This window comes from Oryctolagus cuniculus, chromosome 5 (assembly GCF_051225735.1).
Source record: "Oryctolagus cuniculus isolate XC-2025 breed Fujian yellow rabbit chromosome 5, ASM5122573v1, whole genome shotgun sequence".
NCBI classification, from domain to species: Eukaryota; Metazoa; Chordata; class Mammalia; order Lagomorpha; family Leporidae; genus Oryctolagus; species Oryctolagus cuniculus.
This window is the reverse complement of record NC_142871.1, coordinates 129,187,626-129,207,677: the sequence shown is the minus strand read 5'-3', so window position 1 is coordinate 129,207,677 and position 20,052 is coordinate 129,187,626. Positions and strand designations below refer to the sequence as shown.

General features: G+C 57.4%; 1 protein-coding gene across 3 annotated transcripts in view; it reads right to left on the bottom strand.

The window, feature by feature from the left end:
• Positions 1-4,077: 4,077 nt before the first annotated feature.
• LRFN2 (leucine rich repeat and fibronectin type III domain containing 2) overlaps positions 4,078-20,052 on the bottom strand; it is a 163,286-nt gene continuing 147,311 nt past the window's right edge. For 2 of the 3 annotated variants that reach the window (XM_017345105.4, XM_089333236.1), the window contains exon 3: positions 4,078-5,442. In XM_017345105.4, coding sequence (XP_017200594.3) covers positions 4,464-5,442 — 979 coding nt within the window. In that variant the 3' untranslated portion in view covers positions 4,078-4,463. The remainder of the gene's footprint in view (positions 5,443-20,052) is intronic. The other variant, XM_089333237.1, reaches the window with a different exon arrangement.

Below are 20,052 nucleotides of genomic sequence, written 5' to 3'. Positions count from 1 at the left end.
CCGCCCACTGCCTGCAAGCAGGCTTCCCTGTGAATCAGTGTGTCTCTTTTCTCTGACGCGCTTCGCGGAAATCCCCAAAGCGGCAAGAACAGAGGACGCTCCACCCAGACGGCTGCAGCCCTCAGACCTTCGCTGCTGACACGGAGGTCGGGGGACAGGAAAGCGCACGGGCTGTGCTTAGGAGAAATCAATGCCTGCGGCTTTTCAGGAGAAAGGGGAAATGGGACAGTGACCTCCCTCTTACTTGCCTGAAAATTATCTCCCTTAAAAAAAAAAAAAAAAAAGAGTGTGTGCCTAACGTCTTTTCGGTTTTCAACACTGTAATGATGGAAAAACAGTAGCTGTTTCCTTAGAGGGGAACCCAACAGATGTGTCATTATCAAGACTATGGGGAAAGAGGTAGACATTTGCCAAAAACTTAATAATCAAGCAGGCTCCCGAAAACCCATGGGAAATGGAACTGAAATTGTTTTGGTCAAAAAAAAAAATTTGGAATCCGTGCGTAGTTTTGTCATAATATGCATTTCTGATAAATTCTTTTGAAGACCCCTCGTATTGTGTCAGCCATCTCTTCTGCCAAAGATCAGAGAGCTGAGTGCTGCCCTCTCTCAGGACCTGGAGCGGGGGGTGGTGGGCAGGGACTAGGAAAAGGCGAGGAGCAGGGCTGGGTCGTAGCAACACGCGTCTGTGAGGCCTCTTACCTAAGAGGAAGAAGTCGGGGCTCGTAAATGGCACTGAGCAGGGAAGGAGCTCAGTAAACAAGGGCCCTCCTGGCGGTCACAAGAGGGGAGAGGGACAGCAGAGCACAGGCTGGGCAAGGCCATCTGAATCCTGAAGGGGTCTTCGTGGCCAGGACAGAGAAGGGCCAGAAAGGCCCGGGTGAGATTGGAAGGGGCCACAGAATTGGGGGGGCTCCTACCTGCACTCAGCACTCGGGGGATTCTACCAGGCCTTGAGGTCAGAGCAAGGGTTTCCAAACTGTAAGTCTGAGAAGTTCACTCAGTGCAAAATACAATCTATTGCAAACTGAAGAAGGCAGCAAGGAGAAGGGGACAGTGTGATGGCAGGGAGTAGGCGCTGGCTGTGCAGCCAGACCGGCTGTGTGACTGTGGGCAAGTTACTGAAGCCTCTGCGCCTCGGTCTTTTCATCTGTCCAGGCGGCATCATAATAACATCCACCTTGAAAGTCTGGGGTGAGGATTCAGAGGGGAACGCACGTGCAGCACCAGACACAGGGCCTGGAGGCCGCAGGCCCCTGCGAGGGCTGGCTCCTCTCCCCTTCCAAACACCGCGCCTTGACATCAGTCACTGGCCATGCCAGAGCCCTGCTGCCCACTGCCGTGGCCAGCACCTGCCACACACACATGGCTCTTAAGCCCTTTCAAGCTGGCCAGGTTGCATTGGTGTGGCCCTAAGTGTGGCATGTGCACCAGGTTTCCAAACCTTGGTACAGGGAAAAAAAAAAAGATCATAAAATGTCTTACTACTGATTTTATAAGGATTACATGTTGGACCAATGTTTGGGATATGTTGGGTTAAGTGTTATTAAAATGAATTTCACCTGTTTCCTAGTGAGTGCTTTCATGTGACTACCTGAGCACTGAAAAGGGCGGTGCGGCTCATCTTCTCTTCCATCCCACCGGCAGCGCTGGTCTGGGCATCAGCAAGACTTGGGAAGCTGTGTTCCAGAAGCTCATTTATTTCTATGCCTTGGTTTGGGGTTTGTTCTCTCGCTGTTGCCCAGTAAAAGACACTTTTGAAAAAAAACTGCCTCCTGCACATAACCAACATGGATGGAAGATAGGCATACGCCCCTAGTGGCCAGGTGCAGTGGTAGCCACAGCCCAGGAGACAGCAGGTTCCGGCTGGTATACCAGAGACCAGAGAGGTCACTTGGGACAGTGTGGGCAGCTGGCCTCTCCCCTTCTCAGTCCAGAGTTTCCCTCCAGCCTCCTGCCCCTCTCTGTACCTTGAATGGATGTCCCCACCCACTCCTGTTTCAGACTCCCCAGCTTATTCATGAACTTGGCAGGGGCAGGCTCCCACCTGGCAGAAACAAACACAGGTGCAACAGAAAATACCGCTTCCAAGTCATCTTCAGAAAGCCCCAGTTTCCAGGGAAATGAAGCAGATATTCACAGACTTGGTACAGTGGTCTCCCTCCCAAGAAGCGTTGGTGGTGGTGGGTTTTGAAACCGTACGTTGTACTGTAGTTTCTTCTTCTTGGCAAAGGAGAAGATCGGCACCGATCATCTGACCACAGGGATGCTACTTCCCAAAACTCCAAGTCAGGAACATGACAAATACCAGGGCAGGGACCTATAGTGTCACAGCAAGAGCTCAGAGCCGCTGATGAGAACAGGGAGTCGACCCCAGCCCCTTCCTCTGTGTGTTGGAACCCAAAGGGGAAAAGGAATGTGGTGTTGGAGACCTTGTCCACAACAGCTGCATCCTGAAAGGTGACGGGAGAAACGCAGAGTGAAAAAGAGGGGGCGCGGGGAGGGGCCGGGGGAGGCCTCCTTCCAAGTGGCCTGGTTCTGGGGGAGCCGCTCCGACTCGGGAAGGAATGTGCTCCAGCCCTGGCACTGGCCTGGCAAATCGATTTGCTTCTCAGGAGAGGCTGACCTGGTGTGTTAATGACCTTGGCGGGAGCAGACAATGACCGGGGAAGACAGAGAGTAACAAGGAAGAATGACGTGGAGAGAGTGGCAGGAAGGTGAGATGGGAAAAGGGGTCAAGAGGAAAGGGAGGAGAGCGAGGATGGGCTCAGGCCTGGCGCGGGAGGCTGCAGGGCGGGGCTGGAAGGCAGTCCTGAGCCTACAGACAGTCCCCGAGCTCCGCCCTCCCCCCCTCCCCGTGCTGGGGTTGGGGGGTGCAGCTCACCTCCAGGCCTGAGCCCATCAGGACTTTCAGGCCCAGAATGATCTCACCAACATGCTGGGTGGGCTGTGTGGCTGGCCAGTGGGAGAAGGAAGGAGAGGAATGAGAGAGAGAGAGAGAGAGAGAGAGAGGGCATAGCAGTTTAAAGAGGAGCCTTGGGAAAGGGAAGAATGAGGTGGGGACAGAGGGAAAGGAGGGGGAGGCAGTGAGTCAGCAAGGAGGGGAGACCTAGATGTGAACAGAGGCCGGGGGGCACAGGTGCGGGGGCCAGTGCTGACATTTGTCCGAGGTCACTTCTCCCTGGCCATCTGGGAGTGCGGAGCTAGCCTCCCAGCAGATAGGAGTCCACGCGAGCCTCTCATTCCCCACCTGTCATTTCTGTGGGTGACCCCTCCCTCCTCCGGGAACCCAGAGGAGGCACCTGCCATGTGCCACGCTGAGCCGCCTCCTTCAGAAACAAACACGGGGCTGACTCGGGGCACACAACGGCATTAAGCCAGGGCCACGGGTACCACACCGCATCCTGGGAGGCGGGTCCGACCCTCCTGCTGATTAACATCAGGGACTTGGGCAAGTCCCTCTGCTCTGGGGGAGGAGGAGAGAGCATTAAGGGCAGGATGACCACAGACACCTCTGCTATTCTGAAAAGCCCGGGCTTTCTTGCAGCACTTCTAGAATTTTCCCTCTGAGAGCCTGTGCACACAATCCCTGCATCTGGCCACTTAGGAAACGGGGGTCCAAAGCCAGCTAGGTTCTTCAGCGGATTAGTCAGTGGCTCTGGAGCCCTGTCCCAAAGGGCCCTCCTTAAGAGAAGCCCCCTGACCTCATGCACGCTCCTGGGGGCTTCCTGCTCTGGCTGCACAGGAAGGAGACAAAAACTCCCAAGTGGGTCCAGAGACTCCCATCTGCCCTGCAGCCCACAGCCCTTCTCCTTGTCACCCTGCAATGTTGGAAGTGGCCCTTTGTGTGTAAGCCGCTGTGATGGCTCTGGGGTGTCATGTTTGCAAAGCTCTGGTGACAGTCAGGCCTCGGGGTTGCCCAGGCCTCCCAGTGCGGGGTGGGAGGGTGGCTGGGACCCATGAGGGCTCTGGAAAGTGGCCTCCAGTCTCCCCCCAAGCAAGTGTGGAAGCAGGGTCCTTCCCGTCTTGTGTCCTCTGGCGACGCCTGCCCACCCCCGAGGCTGCTGGGAACACATAGCAAATGAAGAGAAGGAGTCTGGGAAATGGAAAACATAAATTCAGAAATTAAAAAAAAAAAAAAACCACACTGGGACCCACAGCAATCCGAAGCCACTTGCTGGCACGCTACATCTGTGATGAGAAAGGCGGAGTCTCGCCTTTCCAGCCACTCGGCGCTCAGCGTCCACGCGAGTCCGCATTCCCTGAGCACCCCGGCTGGCTCGGGGACGGGCCTGGGGCAGTGAGGCGGGACGTGGTGGTTGGGGAGGGAGGGACGAGAGGCCCTGGATGTAAACATCACCATGGAAACCCCACAAAGACTTGCCAGTAAGGATTCTTCCCCTTTCTTCTCCCACCCTGTAGGGGCTGTGACGGGGAGGGAGCACCCCCCCACGCACCCCTGGTCTACACTGTGCTCTCCATCACCCACTCGGAGCTGCCAAAAGTGCCCCGGGCCCCCAGGAGGTCACTCTCCTCAAAGGGCAGCAGCATGCCATTGACGGAGAGGCTGCGCTTGGTCCAGATGTTCGAGACCCTCCGAGGGGGACTGTAGCCACCGGGGGCGCCCCCTCCCGCAGCCACGGCGGCAGCTGCAAAGTCCCCCATGTCAAAGGAGTGGCTGCGCTTGGTCTTGCCCTCCAGGGGCAGAGGCAGCAGGCTCCTGGCGCGGGCTGCCGGTGGCCCCAGCAGTGGCTCTCGGTCTGAGTGGTGGCCCCTGGCCGGTGTCCCAGACCCTCTCCCGGCTGGAGTCCTAGAGTCAAGCAGCTCCTCCTTTCTCTGACTCTTGAGGTCCAGGGAGGCAAAAGCTCCCATCAGCCGATCAATGTTGGGCTTGGGGCGGGTGGCAGGAGGAGGGAGCCTCCAGGGGCCCCGGCCCAGCCCCGCCGCCTCCCCGCTGCCCAGGGAGCTGGAGGAAGAAGAGTCCGTGCCTCGAACCAGGCTGGCGGTGAAGTCGGCGAGCTCATTCCGCACCACCACCTTGGGCGGCCCCTGGAGCAGCTGCGCAGCAGGTGCACCGGACAGAGGTGGCGGCTGCGACCCATTGGTCTGTGAGTATGTGTTGCTCACGGCGGCAGCAGCCATCTTGCCGGGGACATCCTGGTTGCAGACCTTGTAGCGCACCATGAGGATGACGATGAAGACGAGCAGTGTGGCCACAATGATGCCCCCGATGACCAGGATCATGGTGCCTCCCAGGATCTGGCTGTGCATAGACTGGCACTGTGTGTAGTCGGCCTTGGTGAAGAACTGGGCGCATCCCACGATGTTGGTGGCTGTGAGCGTTGTGGCCGTGTCGTCCCACATGGCCAGCACGCACAAGTCATAGCCAGTCCCCGACACCAGGTTGTTGACCAAGAAGGCCTTGTTGGAGGCTGGGATCATCCTGGGGTGGGGCCAGGGGTACACAGAGGGTGAGCAGTGGTAGGGAGAGGAGAGGGGCAGGCAACGAGGATGGAACACAGGGAACAGTGAGGAGGAGAGAGATGAACCATTCCGACCCAGGTAAGGGAACAAGCAGGCAGGTGGAGGTAACAAGGGAGCCACGTGGACAGACGGGTGCCAGATGGAGGTAGGGGGAGTGGCGGGGGGGGGGACCCAGAGACAAAAAGGTGGCAGGTGTGATGAGCAGGGCAGGAGAGGGGGCACAGTGGATAGAGAGACAGGGGAGGCGTTTAGAGGAAGGGGGCAAGAGGGGGAGGAGGGGGAGACTCATGCAGAGTTGGGAGAGGACACACAGGGAGGGGAGGGGGGAGGGACAGAGGCAGAGAGATTAAGGAGTGAAGAGCAGCGACCCCTGCCCCTCCCCTCAGCAGCTGCAACTCTTCCCTGGGTCTGTGGGAAGCCGGTGGTGAGTGCCAGGCAGCCCCAGCCCCTTAGCCCACCCCAGTGCCCCAAGGTGCATCAGGACCACCTGTGACACGGAGCCCGCTCCCAGGGCCGGGCACTGTGCCAGGCACAAGGCCCAGCCCCGAGCATTCAACACCACCTCCTCTCCAAAGAGGGCTCCCCCTTGGCGCAGGGGGGTCCAAGCAGACAGGACCTGGAGGCAGGGGAGAAGGGACGAACCCTCTGCCACAGGCATGGCAGTCAGGAAGAGGTGGGCCGGCCCCTTCACCTTAGCTCTGTCTCCCCACACTGGGGCCCATCCATGGCAGCCGGGGGTTCCTGTTCGGACAGAAGCCCCATCGCCACCGTCCTTACCATGCCTTCTGCCGTCTGGTCGCTCTCAAAGACACATGTGCAGAAACACGGCCCCGGGGCCTGGAGCCCCTCCCTCCGCTCGCTTCCCCTGCTCCCATCAGCTCCCATCAACCCCTCAAACCTGAGCCAGACAATGTAATTAAGACCTCAAATAGGAAATCCGAAGCCTGAAGCCTGGAGACTTCCGTCTGGGAGGACCCTAGAGTGCAGGATGAGACCTGACAGACAGATATCGACAGCCATCACAACGGAGCCCGGGAGGCCACCCGCTGTGCTGCGGGGGAGGCCAGACCGGAGCAGACCCTGCCCCCATGCTCCCTGCCCCGCTGCCCCTAGCACCCGCTGGCAGCAGGCCAGGCCACAAGGAGGACCCAGAAAGGACCCCGCAGGCAGGACCTCCCCGTTTGTTGGCGGCCTCCCCAGCCACGTTTGCCACGGGCTTCGTGGAAGTCCTCGGCGCTCCCGGCTCACAGAGGAGAAACGGCTGTGGCTCAGAGATGCCAACTTGTCTGAAGTCACACAGCTGGGACTGCTAGGACCAGGCAGCAGGGACTTAACACTAGTTTCTGGGTCCACAGTCTGGGCCTGGTACTCCCTGCGTGACAGGTATGGGGGTAGTTTTCCTCAGTTCACTGATGGGTCTGCCTTGGCCCATCCTGTGGCACAGCACCACAGCTTGTGCTCCTCTGTGCGTGGGCCACCGGCTGGACAGGGCCCCAGGAGCCCTGTATGGCTGGATCTTCAGGGACACACGTGTTCTCCAAAGCCTGGCTCCTGCCCCCTCAGGGCTAAGAAGGAACTGGAGAGGCAGAAGCCCAGCACGCCGAGAGCAGTGACTGTCGCAAGAGCAAACCCCAAAAGGCCACCATGTGCCGCTCAACCCACTCAGTCCCCAGCAATTCCCTGAGGTCCGGCATTTTGCAAGTGAGACAAAGAGGAACCAGCAGAGTGGCCTCAGTCTGCAGGGGGCGCTGCAGCCCCTTCCCCGGGCGTGGACAGAGAAGAGCACAGGCAGCCATGGTGTGAGGCACCCTGGGGCTCCACAGTCTTGTACTTCGCCCTCTCAACGACCCCATGACATGGGGAATGGACCCTGAGCCCTGTCAACTCAGTGGTTAGCCACCTTCTCCTGGGAAGCAGACCCCACTGCTAACAAAGAAAGAAGAAGAGCAGTTACAGGGCTGGCGCTGCGGAGTAGCGGGTAAAGCTGCAACCTGCGACACCAACAACCCATACAGGCACCGGTTCATGTCCTATCAGCCCCACTTCTAATCCAGCTCCCTGCTGATGCACCTGAGAAAGCAGTGGGAGATGGCCCAAGTGCTTGGGCCCCTGCACCTATGTGGGAGACCTGGATGAAGCTCCTGGCTTCAGCCTGCTCCATCCCTGGTTGTTGCAGCCATCTGGGGATTGAACCAGCAGATGGAAGATTTCTCTCTCACTCTCACTCACCCTCTCTCTCTCTGTAACTCTACCTTTAGATAAATAATTTTTTTAAAAAAAGTGCAGTTAACCTGAGGCTTTACCCTGTGCTGGGCACCATCCTGAGATCCTTAGAGGGATCAATTCTCATTTAATCCTCTGTAATTAGGATTATTACCTTCTCCACTTTACAGTTAGGAAACTAAGGTACAGAAAGGTCAAGCCACCTTCCCAAGGATGCCCAGCTAGTAGGTGACAGAGATGGGACCCAAACCCAGAAAGGTGGCTCCAGGGCCATGCTGCTTCTCAGACGCGCCTCATCTTCCTGCCTTCCCTGGGCCACTTTGTGGGGATCCTGCTTCCCTCCCTCTTGCCTCCTGGGTTGAAAAAAGTCATAATGTGATGGAGCTGCATGTGGGCTGTGCTGCTAACAGGGACGTCCTAGGATCAGGAAGAAGAGGGGGAAGGCAGCTCCTGGGTCCCCCGTCCCAGGGCTGTGAGTGTGTGCATGCATGTGTGTGTGCATGCGTGCATGTGTGTGCATGTGTGTGTGTGTGTTGGGGCAGCAGGCACTGGGGAGACTTGAGGGCAGGCAGAGCCCACCGCCCCCAAGCAGCCCCTGACACTCAGAGCAGAGCACTGACCTTGTGCCAGGAGGCTCACAGGCAATATCTCATTCAACCTCCCGACAAGCCCCCAAGCAAGTTCCTATTCCTGTTTACGGAGGGAGGAAGAGAAACCGACTGCGTGTCCCCTGGCGGGATGACAGGGCTGAGAGCAGATTGGATTCATTGGGATCCAGAGCCCTCACTGGCTCATCAAAAGCAAGACCACAGGAAAGCAAGATCGCCACTCAAGCTGCTGGGCTGGAGCCCCAGCTGCACCCCCAATTCCAGCTTCCTGCTGATGTGCACGCACCCTGGGAGGCAGGAGCAGATGGCTCAAGTACTTGGGTCCCTGCCACCCACATGGGTGGCCCAGAAGAAGCTCCTGGCTCCTGGCTTTGGTCTGGTCCTACCCTGGTTATCATGGACATTTGAAGAGTGAACCAGGGGATTACAGATCTCTCTCCCCACCCTACTTTCTCTCTCTTGCTCACACTCTTCTTTTCCAAAAAATAAAATAAAAAATAAAAGACAGCCCTTTAAATATTTTTTATAAAAAAGCAAGACCACACCCACCTCCGAGCGGCCAACAGACAAACTGCATTAAACTCACGTGCAAAGAGCACTATGCAAACACCAGCGACTGAAATGGAACTCCAGTCCCATCGGTGTGCCCCTGTGCACACACCACCCATCAATCCCCCAGGCTGGATCCTGGGAGCCCGCCCTGGCCCTTCGCTCCTGCCCACAGCCCAGTTCTCCCGCTGGGAGCTTCTGCCTCCCCAACCCCTCCCTGCCCTCAGCTCCACTCATGGGCTTTTGCGGGCACCTGCCCATTGCTGACCCTGATGGAAGTAGCAGCCTCCAAACAGGCTCTCTGTCTCTGCCTATGCTTCCCTACAAGTCCGTTCTCAGCAGCGCCCCCTGCCGTGTTCCACTAACACACAGCCCCACCCAAGCCCCTTGTGCACTGGACAGCCTTCAAGGGCTGGCCATAATCTCTCCTGAGCTGGGCTCCCAAACCAGGCTGCCCACCCTGTTCTTGTGCTCCCAGTTCCTCTCCCTTGAACTTTTCTCACATTTTTAAACCTTGCTCTCATAGGAGAATTCTTGGAATCAGTGTGGTCCTCCAGGGGCAGAAGATGTGTTCACAACAATAAAGATGGTATTTATCAGGCTGGCACTGTGGTGTAGTGGGAAAAGCCTCCACCTGCAATGCCGGCATCCCATTTGGGCACCAGTTCGAGTCCTGGCTACTCCACTTCCCATCCAGCTCTGCTATGGCCTGGGAAAGCAGTAGAAGATGTCCCAAGTACTTGGGCCCTGCACCCACGTGGGAGACCCAAAAGAAGCTCCTGGCTCCTGCCCTCAGATCAGCTCAGCTCCAGCCATTGTGGCCATCTGGGGAGTGAACCAGCAGATGGAAGACCTCTCTCTCTCTCTGCCTCTCCTTCTCTTCTGAGTAACTCTTTCAAATAAATAAATCTTTTTTAAAAAAGACGGTATTTATTAATGGACAAATCGAAAAGAGATGGATAGGGTATGGGAGACCTCGAGAGGATATGCAGTAACCCAGGGCTGGAAGCTGCTAAGCTGTCCCCACCCTCTTGACTCAGGAAGGGGAGAGCATCACCTAGGTCACTCTGACTCAAGGTGGCCTCCGATGGATGCTGGCACATGGACTGTTTGTTTGCCCCTTCTCCCAGATCCACGGAACAAAAATTCAGAGTACATATTAAAGTGTGGTAGCTACTTGACATTGGTTGTCATTTCCAAGTACACAGTGATTTTCTTCTGATAATTTATTTCTATTCTATTCTTTTAAAAAATGATTTATTTATGTGAAAGGCAGAGAAAGACAGAGAGATCTTCCACACACTGATTCACTCCCCAAATGACTGCAATTGTCAGGGTGGGGCTATGCCAAAGCCAGGAACCCGAGGCTCCATCCAGATCTCCCCTGTGAGTGCAGGGGCCCAGATACTTGGACCATCTCCCACTGTCTTCCCAGGTGCATTAGCAGGGAGCTGGGTGGGAAGCAGAGGCTGGGACAAAAAATCTTGAACCAGCATTCTAGTATAGGATGCTGGCACTGCAGGCAGTGACTTAACTCACTGCGCCTCGTGTTCCTTCTGTTACATTCTTACAAAAGCATCCCTTTGCAACAGACTAGGGGAAAAAAAGAAGTTGCTCCTCCACCATGTATAGCTTGAGAAGCACCTGTCAAGAGCAGCATTTCCCGGCCTCGGCTCTGTGGACTCATGCGCCTGGCTAAGTCGCGGACGTGAGGGACATTGCAGGGTGTTTAGCAGCATCCTGGCTCTCCCCCTCAATTCCAGAACATACCCAGACACTGCTGAATGTCCACTGGGGACAAAACCCGCCCCCCTCGAGAGCCACTGTGGAGAAGCAGAAGCTGCTAGGGGCAACCTCACAGGGTCGGCACCAGGCAAATATCACCGTCTTCCTTGCCCCGAGCTTCTGCGGCTACTTTCCATGGCTGAACCCAACCACAAGCCCAAGTTCACAGGTGCACACAGGTCCTGGGCAGAGGGCAGGGTGGAGGAGGGGAGACTGCATCAGAAGGGTCAAAAGAAGGCGACCAGCAGTCACAGCCCTCTGTGAAAAACATTCCCCAAAGCCCGAGACATTGCTTTCCATGATATAAACCAGCGACATCTCTGTTAGCAGAAAACACGAATTGCTATTTTAAGTGAAGTTGCTCCAACGCGTTAAATTTAATTAAACGCACACGCTCCAAAACACATTGTGAAACTGCAACCCCGAGTCCCTACCCAGGAAAAACCAGCACAAGCATCCTTTTGCGTGCTTGCTGCTTCTGCGTGCTTCTCCTTGCTCCCTTTGTTAATATTCATTAGGCATTTTTCTCCTTCATTTCAACAAATCTGCTGCGGAGAGCAGAGAGGGGGACGAAGTCGTAGGAGCATCCCTGTCATCTCACGGTTGCTTCCAGACTGCTTTCCACTTGTCACCCGCCCTGTTCTGCGGGGCTGGAAACCACACTTCCCAGGCTCCCGTGCCTGTCCGCAGGCTCCCTGCCTCGGGCCACCAGGTACAGATGGCCAGTGGAAGCATCGGGAGCCGGGAATGTGGGAAGAGGGCAGAAGCCAGATCCCGTATTTCTTCCTCCTTCCTTCTCCAAGTTTCTCCTTGTCAACCTGCAAGTCTCTTCCGATTCCAGTTCCCAGTGTTCTAGCCCCGGCCACACATCTCTGGCCACGCCCTGCCCGGCGTCCTTCCAACCCCAGCGGGCACAGGTGACTGGTGGCAGTTCCCTACTGTTGCTAATCCCCACGATGCCCTCTGGTTGACCCGACAGCAGCTCCAGCCTCCACAGAACCCAATCCTTCCCTCTGACTCAAGCCCTGAGTGACACAAGGAGCTAACCTCTGCACTGATGAGAGTATGCTCTCTCTGAACTCGTCATGCTTGCTTTGCACCGGGGCAAAGACGATTCTGCCTTCACATCAGGACTGAGCAGGGCTCCAGCTTCAGGATGTGCTTAGCTCGCTCCCTGCACCACCCATGGCCCCCCACTGAGCCCACGGCACATAGGGGTTCCTCTTGCCCACATCATGGCTGCCTGAGATGGGTGCATCCCTCGCTCCGCCTGCACAGCCTCCCTAGTCTCCTCTGTCAGACTGTGTCCGCCTCTCCCTGGAGAACAGGGCTGTGCTACCCCCATCTACACAGTGCACTTTCCAGGCCTGGGATCTGGCCTAGGGTCAATGCTGAGTAGCCATTAGGGGCCTTCAAAAAGTTCATGGAAAAGTGGAATCCAACAGTAAATTTATTTGCGTGCAAAAAAAATGTTTTGAAGTCCACGCGTGATTTTTTTCACACTACGCCTTTCCCGTGAAGATTCCTCCCAGCACCCCAATGGTTGAGAAGGGAGAGTAAAAGTGCTCTGTGAAACGTGGAGGCCCCCCAAATGTGAGGGGTTTTTACTGAAACGCATCGCTGGGTGCCGGTGGCCTGGGGCCCTGGCTGGTCCCTAGCCCTCTCCACGGAGATGTGCGCCGTCTTCCTGAGCTACCGAAGCCCCGCCCTGGATGTGCATGTAGCTGCGTATATATGGGGAGAGTGAGGGAACGGGTGCGTGTGCAAGATGTGTGGGGTATGCCTCGGTGTTCAACAGGTGTCATCGGGGAGCTGAATGGGGCTATTTGTGAGTATGTGTGTGTGTGCGACAGAGTGTGTTCAACATGCAGCTTGCTCCTGCCTAACGCAAGCAGTGTGCCACTCGCTCAGGATGCCGGGCCTCGGGGAGCAGGTGTGGGCTTTGCTTTCTCAGGGAGCCTGTGGCAAAGTCCACAGACTGACCAGCACCTCCTCGCACCTTGTCCCCAGCCTCTGGGCCAGGCCCCTTCCCCAGCCCCCTGGCGGGTGGGCGTGTCCACACAGTAACACCTGGCAAATGGAGGAGGAAGAAGTATCTCCCCTACTCTCCCAGCTGGACCCTGACTGGTGACCTGGCCTTGACCAAGCGATGACAGCAGGGCTGAGGGGGCGGGCACAGGTGCCCAGCTGACACGTGATACACTACCCGGGACCACTGGCAGAGTGAAACACAGTCCTGTCGTGTTGGAGCCTGGACGTTCCTGGGCCACTGTGTCTACATGCTTGTGTTCCTGCTCAAGGTGGAGGAGACCAGGGCTGGTGTGACACTAGCAATAAAACCCTCGCCCTCCTGGAGTCAACAGAACCCCCTCTTTGGGGCTTGGCTTTGTGGCGTAGCAGCTAAAGCTGCTGCCTGCAGCACCGGGCATCCCATATCCAGACCATGAGTTTGAGTCCCGGCTGCTCTACATCCCACCCAGCTCCCTGCAAATGCGCCTGGGAAAGCAGTAGAAGATGGCCCAAGTGCTTGGGCCCCTGTCCCGACGTGGGAGACCTGGAAGAAGCTCCTGGCTCCTGGCTTTGGCCTGGCCCAGTACTGGCCATTGTGGCCATGTAGGGATGAACCAGCATATGGAAGACCTCTCTCTCTCTAACTCTTTCAAAATGAATAAAGATTAAAATAAAAGAACTCCTCACCTTGATTTCACAGTACCTGCAGGTGCTGCGCTCACCTCATATCCATCAGATGCACACGGGTGCCTGCTGAGACCCGGTGCTAACCTGGAGACGCCACACCAAGCCCACCCGCCTGGCTTCCCAGCCCTGCACCCTCATTACCAGCTCTCCAGAGAAGCCCCACCCGTGCCCCTCTCCCACTGGCCAGGGGATCGCAGACTCTATGGAATGCCCTCATTACGCCTAACAGGGGCCTGCCTTCCCGCCCTGCCTCACCCTGCAGGTCCTGAAGGGGCTTGTGGCTGCTTCTCTGCACTCTGCAGGGGTGCAGGGGAGCCACAGCCGGTTCTATCGCATGTGCGGTTTAGGGAGCACTGGCGACCTTCCAGGTCTCTGACTGCACACTCACTCCACTGAGATCATAATCACCCCCCATATCACAGATGGAGGAACCGAGGCTCGGGCAGGTAGGCACCTGGCTGAGCTGGCATCGCTGGGAAGTGTCTGAGTGCTGACAGCAGGGCCGGCCAGGCCACGAAGCACAGTGTCCCCACCCCGGGTGACCTCGTGCTGAGCAGAATCGTGTTGGATCAGGAAGCAAGTCTTAGAGTCACACCCGCTGTTTGACAGCAATTGAAAAAGAAACAAAAGGAATGCATCACTTTTACACGGGCAGGTAATATTCCCCAAGCACTTACTGTGTACACAGTTCTGTCCTGAGTGCTGGACAGGGTGAGCTAACGCAACCCTTGGAGCAACCTCATGAAGGAGGAGCTGGTATGACTCCCATTGTACAGATGGGGAGACTGAGGCTAGACGGTAAGTGCCCTGCCCAAGGACTCACTGAGAAGAGGTTTGATTTGAACACGGTACCTTCACCTCTCCTCAGTGAAAGCTCGCGATAACCCTGGGCAGCACACTGAATACCTGTGCTCCTGCTCCCATGTTGGGGGCAATGGTTAATGGAGGCCACCAGCCAACCAGGGACAAAGGCAGTTTCCTTAGCCAGGAACGCATACTCTGGGAGGTCTGAAGGAAGTGTTGACAGCACGTGGACATCATAATTTCTAGGCAAAAGGAGCTGCCAGTGCAAAGGCCCTGAGGCAGGAACAGTGAGCAGGCAAAGTATGGCTGGAACAGAGCTAGAGAGGAGTAGGTTCTGAATGCCCTGCAGATACGCTCACTGTTGCATTTGCTGGGAGCCAGTGTTGAGAAGGATTCTGAGGCTGTGCCCTGAGTCTGGAAGGACCAGGGCTCGTGTTTGCCGTCTCTGGTCCGGAGGCCAGTGTAGTGAGGATCATCAGAATCATAAGCTGCAGACTCCTCTGGCATCGGCATCCGGGGCCAAACGTGGGCCTTTCCTAAACACGTGGCCCCGAGAGGCACCAGGGCAGGGGCGTGGCTGCTCTTCAGGACGGGGTCAACATGGCACTGCCGTGACCCAGCGGGGGCTGCAAGGATCAGAGGCCTCTTAAAGGCCCGGGCGGTGCCTCCCCTCCCCGCTGTCTGCACAGGGCTGACCCTTGTTTAGCTCCAGGCCCTGCTTCCCATCTGCAAGCTGCCCCCTACGCCTCAGTTGCCTAAGTCTCATCAAGAAAAGCCTCTCGGGCTGGTGCCGCGGCTCACTAGGCTAATCCTCCACCTGCAGCGCCGGCACACCAGGTTCTAGTCCCGGTCGGGGCGCCGGATTCTGTCCTGGTTGCCCCTCTTCCAGGCCAGCTCTCTGCTGTGGCCCAGGAGTGCAGTGGAGGATGGCCCAAGTCCTTGGGCCCTACACCCACATGGGAGACCAGGAGAAGCACCTGGCTTTGGATCAGTGCAGCGCTGGCTGTAGTGGCCATTTGGGGGGTGAACCAATGGAAGATCTTTCTGTCTCTCTTTCTCACTGTCTATAACTCTACCTGTCAAATAAAAAAAAGAAAAGAAAAGAAAAGCCCCCGATCAACCAATGACAAGGCCCCCAGGAACACCACCGACCATTAGATAAGGAAGTTGCAGCTGCACAGTGCAGTGGTTATAGCCGGACGTGGGTTCAAATCCCGGCTCTGCCACTCACCAGCCACGGGACCTACGCTTGGGCCATGTCTTAACCTCCTGATGCCTTACTCTGCCAGAGCCCTGCTCACTCTGTCACATGGAGCATTCAGGCTCTCGGCCCGCCTGGGTCGCTCCAGCAGCCAACACGTGGTCCACGGAGGGTCTGGCTCAGTGCCTGGCAGCAGCTGTCACTCGACCCACATAAACACAAAGCAAACGTGTCTCCGATGCTAGGAATCCAGGCCTTGCGTGTACTGGGAGCTGGAGGAGGGCTCAGGCAGGGAGAGGCCTGAGCTCCACACTCACGGCAGGATGCACCCCCACCCCACCTGACTCGTTCTGCAAAGCTTTGGCTGAGCCACCGGAGATTCATGAAAATGATGCCCAAGTGAGCCGAGCCCCATGGACAGCCTCAGTGCTCGTCCCCCCGAGGAAGGGGCTTAACTGGGCTGGGGACCCTACTTCTGCTCCCTGATGGGAGGCATGAGAGATCTGACGGCATGGCAGACTTTTTATTTATTTATTTATTTGAGAGACAGAGTTACAGACAATGAGAGAGGTCTTCCATCTGCTGATGCACTCTCTAGCTGGCTGCAACGGCCAGAGCTAGGCCGATCCAAAGCCAGGAGCCAGGAGCTTCTTCCGGGTCTCCCACGTGGGTGCAGGGGCCCGAGGACTTGGGCCATCTTCCACTGCCTTCCCAGGCCATTAGTAGAGAGCTGGATCAGAAGAGGAGCAGCCTGGACTCGAACCGGTGCCCATATGGGATGCCGGCACTGCAGGCGGAGTCTGTGAGTGTCTCTGTGACAGGTGAGCATTTGAGACAACATCCCGACAGGGGCCTCCAGGGCCCTGGCCCGGCTCCGTGCCCTCTGCCCCATCTCCTGCCCTCTGCCCATCGCTCCCGCACTCTGGCTGCTCCACTGTGCTGAGCTCCCCGTTACCCCGCAGAGGCACCGCAGCCTTGGAGCTTTGCCCTGCGCGTCCCCTCCACTGGGCGTGTCCTTCCTGCACACCTCTGCTCAGCTCAGCTCCTTTGAGCTTCTCCTCTCACATATGCTTCTTCTCCTGCTTCTCAGGGAGGCCTGGCTGGGCCACGCTACAAACACCACCATCCGACCTGCTGCACTGCCCCCATGAGCCCCAGGACTCTGCTTGCACCTGTGTCGCCCAAATCCCCAGGGTGGCAGCCATCATCTCGTGGTGCCTTTGCTCCAGGTTTGTCATTTGTAGCAGGGTGGTGTTCCGAGAAGCATCCACTTCGCAGCATGGCTGGGGAGATGGCAGGAGCCCCTACGAGCAGCGAGCTCAGTGCTTGGCACATGGTCCCGTGGGCGTGCGCTAGTGCTCCACATCCCACTGCAGCGTGCACGGGTTGGGCGCACCACCCACAGCAAGGATCCAGCACACGGTGGGCATTGCAGCAGGGGATAAAGGAGCTAAATAAACCTGACTCGCCCCTGCCCAGCAATCCTCAGGAAGGAAAGCCCCCCAGCGTGCCCCATCCGGGAAGCCACACTTGGGGGCCCTCTTGGATTAAAGAGTCTCTTTTACTTTAACCAAGGGAGGAAGCAAGCCAGCCCCTGTCCCTGCCAGGTCCCAGCCCTGTGAGTGGTTCATGGATTGGCCAACATGCACATCTCCCAGCGGAGCCCAGAGCAGCTCAGACACTGCGGGACCCGGAGCCCTGGCCCAGGACGGGAGCCCCGATTCTTCTCCCAGCTCTGCAACCCCCACCAGGCCAGGGGCAGGGCCGGTCCCAGTCTCTCGCTGGGTTGGGATTAGACGGTGTCTGTGTCGTGGGTAGTTTCCAGACTCGTCCGTGGGATGCTCACAGAGCACCTTCTCTGCATCAGGCACTGGGGGTGCAGTGGTGACCACCAGGGGCACGAGGCCCTGCCCCCCACAGGTGACATACTGGGCGGGGCAGGGGTAGGCAGTAAACCTAACTGGTAATGTATTTATATGTCAGAAAGTGAACGCGCTATGAAAAGAAGAAAAAGCTAAGGCAGGTGAGGAGAGGAGGATGCGGTGGGTGAAGGGAGGGGACAGCCTCCCTGGGAAGGCAGCATCTGAGGGGCGGGAGACCCTACACCACAGGAACCCATGAGCCTTACTGGTTCTTGGTGCTGCCATAGCAGGGATCTTTGCAAAATTCGTGGATCGTTCCTATCACGCAAAAAACCGCACCTGGATTTCAAAAATGTTTTGGTATCGAAATAAACATACCTTTTAATTACACCTCCCTGGGAGCTTCTGGAAGCCCCCTTGCATTGCAGGGTGAGCACCCGGCCTCTGCTGCTCCTGCTGGGCACACAGCACTGCCCAGCTGCCCCTGGGGGCAGGGCCGGGGGCCACCACTCCCAAGGGTGCTGAATGATCCAGCACCACCTTTGTTCACACGTGGCTCCCACAGAGGAAAGGCGACCTTCTCGCCCTCACTGTGTTGAAGGCACAAGGTCAGCAGCTCAGCTGGGATCTAGGCACTGCCCCCTCCGCCAGGCAGTCCCGGGTCCATCAGAGATCCACGGAGCTGTCCTCCAGCCTGTGGCTCCAGGGGCTGATGGCACAGACCAGGCCATAAATCTGCCTGCCTCCCCTAAGCCCACCCTGTCATTAGGGTTGACCTTGGCCTGGGTTTCACATCCACCCGGGAGGAGACAGTGACAGGGAGGCAGAGGTGTCAGGGTTCAGCCATGACCATGGCCATCATGTGAAGGAGCGGGAGACCTGCCCCAGCTTGCCTGCCTGGGGTGGGGGGGTCAGGGTCGGGAGACTCTCCAGCCCCTTCAGTGAACAAAGCCTCCTGCTGCCTTCAAAGAAGCCACGGCTTTGTTAGGCACTGGGCACCAGCACTGCCCGGAAGTTCTTCCACTTGTCTAACTCACAGCCTTCCTGAAGCGTCTACCTGTTTCCCCCTTAGGTGCTGGTCCTGTTTCCGCCTGGAGGCTCTGAGTGAGCTGGGCTCGCTGTTCTGGAGTTGAAGGGTTGGGAGACTGGAAGGAGATGGTGGAGAAGGGAACAGTGTCCCCGGTCTCTGTTTAAAACCATTCCCTGTGACCCCTCAACACCTGTCCCACTCCTCTCCGCCTGAACTCACGGGGGAAGAGGAGAGGCCAGGAGCTTCAGCTGGGGGTTTGAATCCTGCCTGGCTTGCCCAAGCCTGGCGGGGAGGCCTCGTGCAGCTGGCTCATCCTCTCTGACTACAAAGCGGGCTGACCAGGGTCCCTGCCTCCCTGTGCTGCCGGCCGGGAGGGAGCACACGGCAGGCAGGAGGGAGCACACAGGGCAGGCAGGGAGCACACGGCCTGCCCCCGTGCTGCCGGCCGGGCATGGTCAGGGCCTCATTTGCAGACCCTGGAGCCAGCCTGCCAGGGTTCCAGTCCCCGCTCTGAGACCTCAGGCGAGCTTCATCACCAGTTGGTGCCTCGGTTTTCTCATCTGAAATCCAGATGCACAGTGCCTTGTGTCGGGATGTTGGAGGAACTACACGAGCAAGTACACAGAAGCCACGGACTGTGGTCCCTGGTATGTGCTCCTGTCTCTGGCTGTCCCCCCTGCCCCACCGTGATTGCGGGGGAGCCACCTGCCTGTCCTGGGCACTCTGACCTCATTCCTACCTCCCGTCCGTGATAGTAATCCCAGTCCTTCCAACCAGGCACGGGCAATGGCTACCACATAGAAACAGAAGATGATACAAGTAAACCGTTTTGCTGTTTCGTTGCCAAGAGAGCCAGCACGAAGACATGGTCACCCAGCTGCCACACTGCCCCCAGCCACTCTGTCTCGGGGAGCAGGTGAGACAAACTCCATGACTGGAGGGGACCGCCCTTCCTAGGGGCCCCCTGTCTATGTGGGACTTGGTGCAGTGGACCGAGGCTGCCTCCAGGCTGGGGGGTGCCCCTAGCCAGGGAGAGCTGTTGCAGTCCGCTGTGCTCTGGCCAGCCCACATCCAGTGTACCATCCACTGTTGGACCACACACGTGCACAGGGACACCACACACCTGCTCACCTGAGGCCCCGTCGTGCTCCACAGACAAATGGAGCAGCCTTTACCTGCACTGCCTCCTGTGCTCCTCACTCAGTGAGTTCCAATTTGACCTTCTGAGTCACCTCCTCCAGGAAGCTTCCCTGACCTCTCTGGGCTAGGTAGTTCCCCCACGACTTGATCTCACCCAGACCTGACATTAAATAACTCCTCTCAGATGACTAAAGGGGAAGACCAAGAACGGAGGAAGGTGGAGGATGGTGCATATGGAAAACTAGCATTGGGGGAGCCATGGGGATTCTCTGCAGGAGCTGAATGGAGCCACCGTGGAAGGCTTTGTTTGCTTTGATGAAGACGAAGATGGAATCCCAGGGTAGGAGGTGGATGGAGAGGGGTGAAGGACCCAGCAGGGGAGGGCATGTCTGAGAAGTGGCCAGGAACAACCAGGACCCCTGTCTCCCGCCCTGCCTGGGTACGCTCTGCACCGCACCTGCACCTGGGCGGTGGGAACAGGGGCAATGAGTGGGGCGAGTGGCAAGGGCCACAAGGGTTCATGGAGAAAGGAGAGGGCCGCCTGCGTGGCCTTGAATCATGCCTTTCTCACGTCGGGTTTTGTTTGTTTGTTTTTCAGTCTATGCAAGAACTCAGGCTTGTTTTAAAGAAGGACGAAGCTGTCCCAAGATCATTGTGAAGAAGAAGCAGC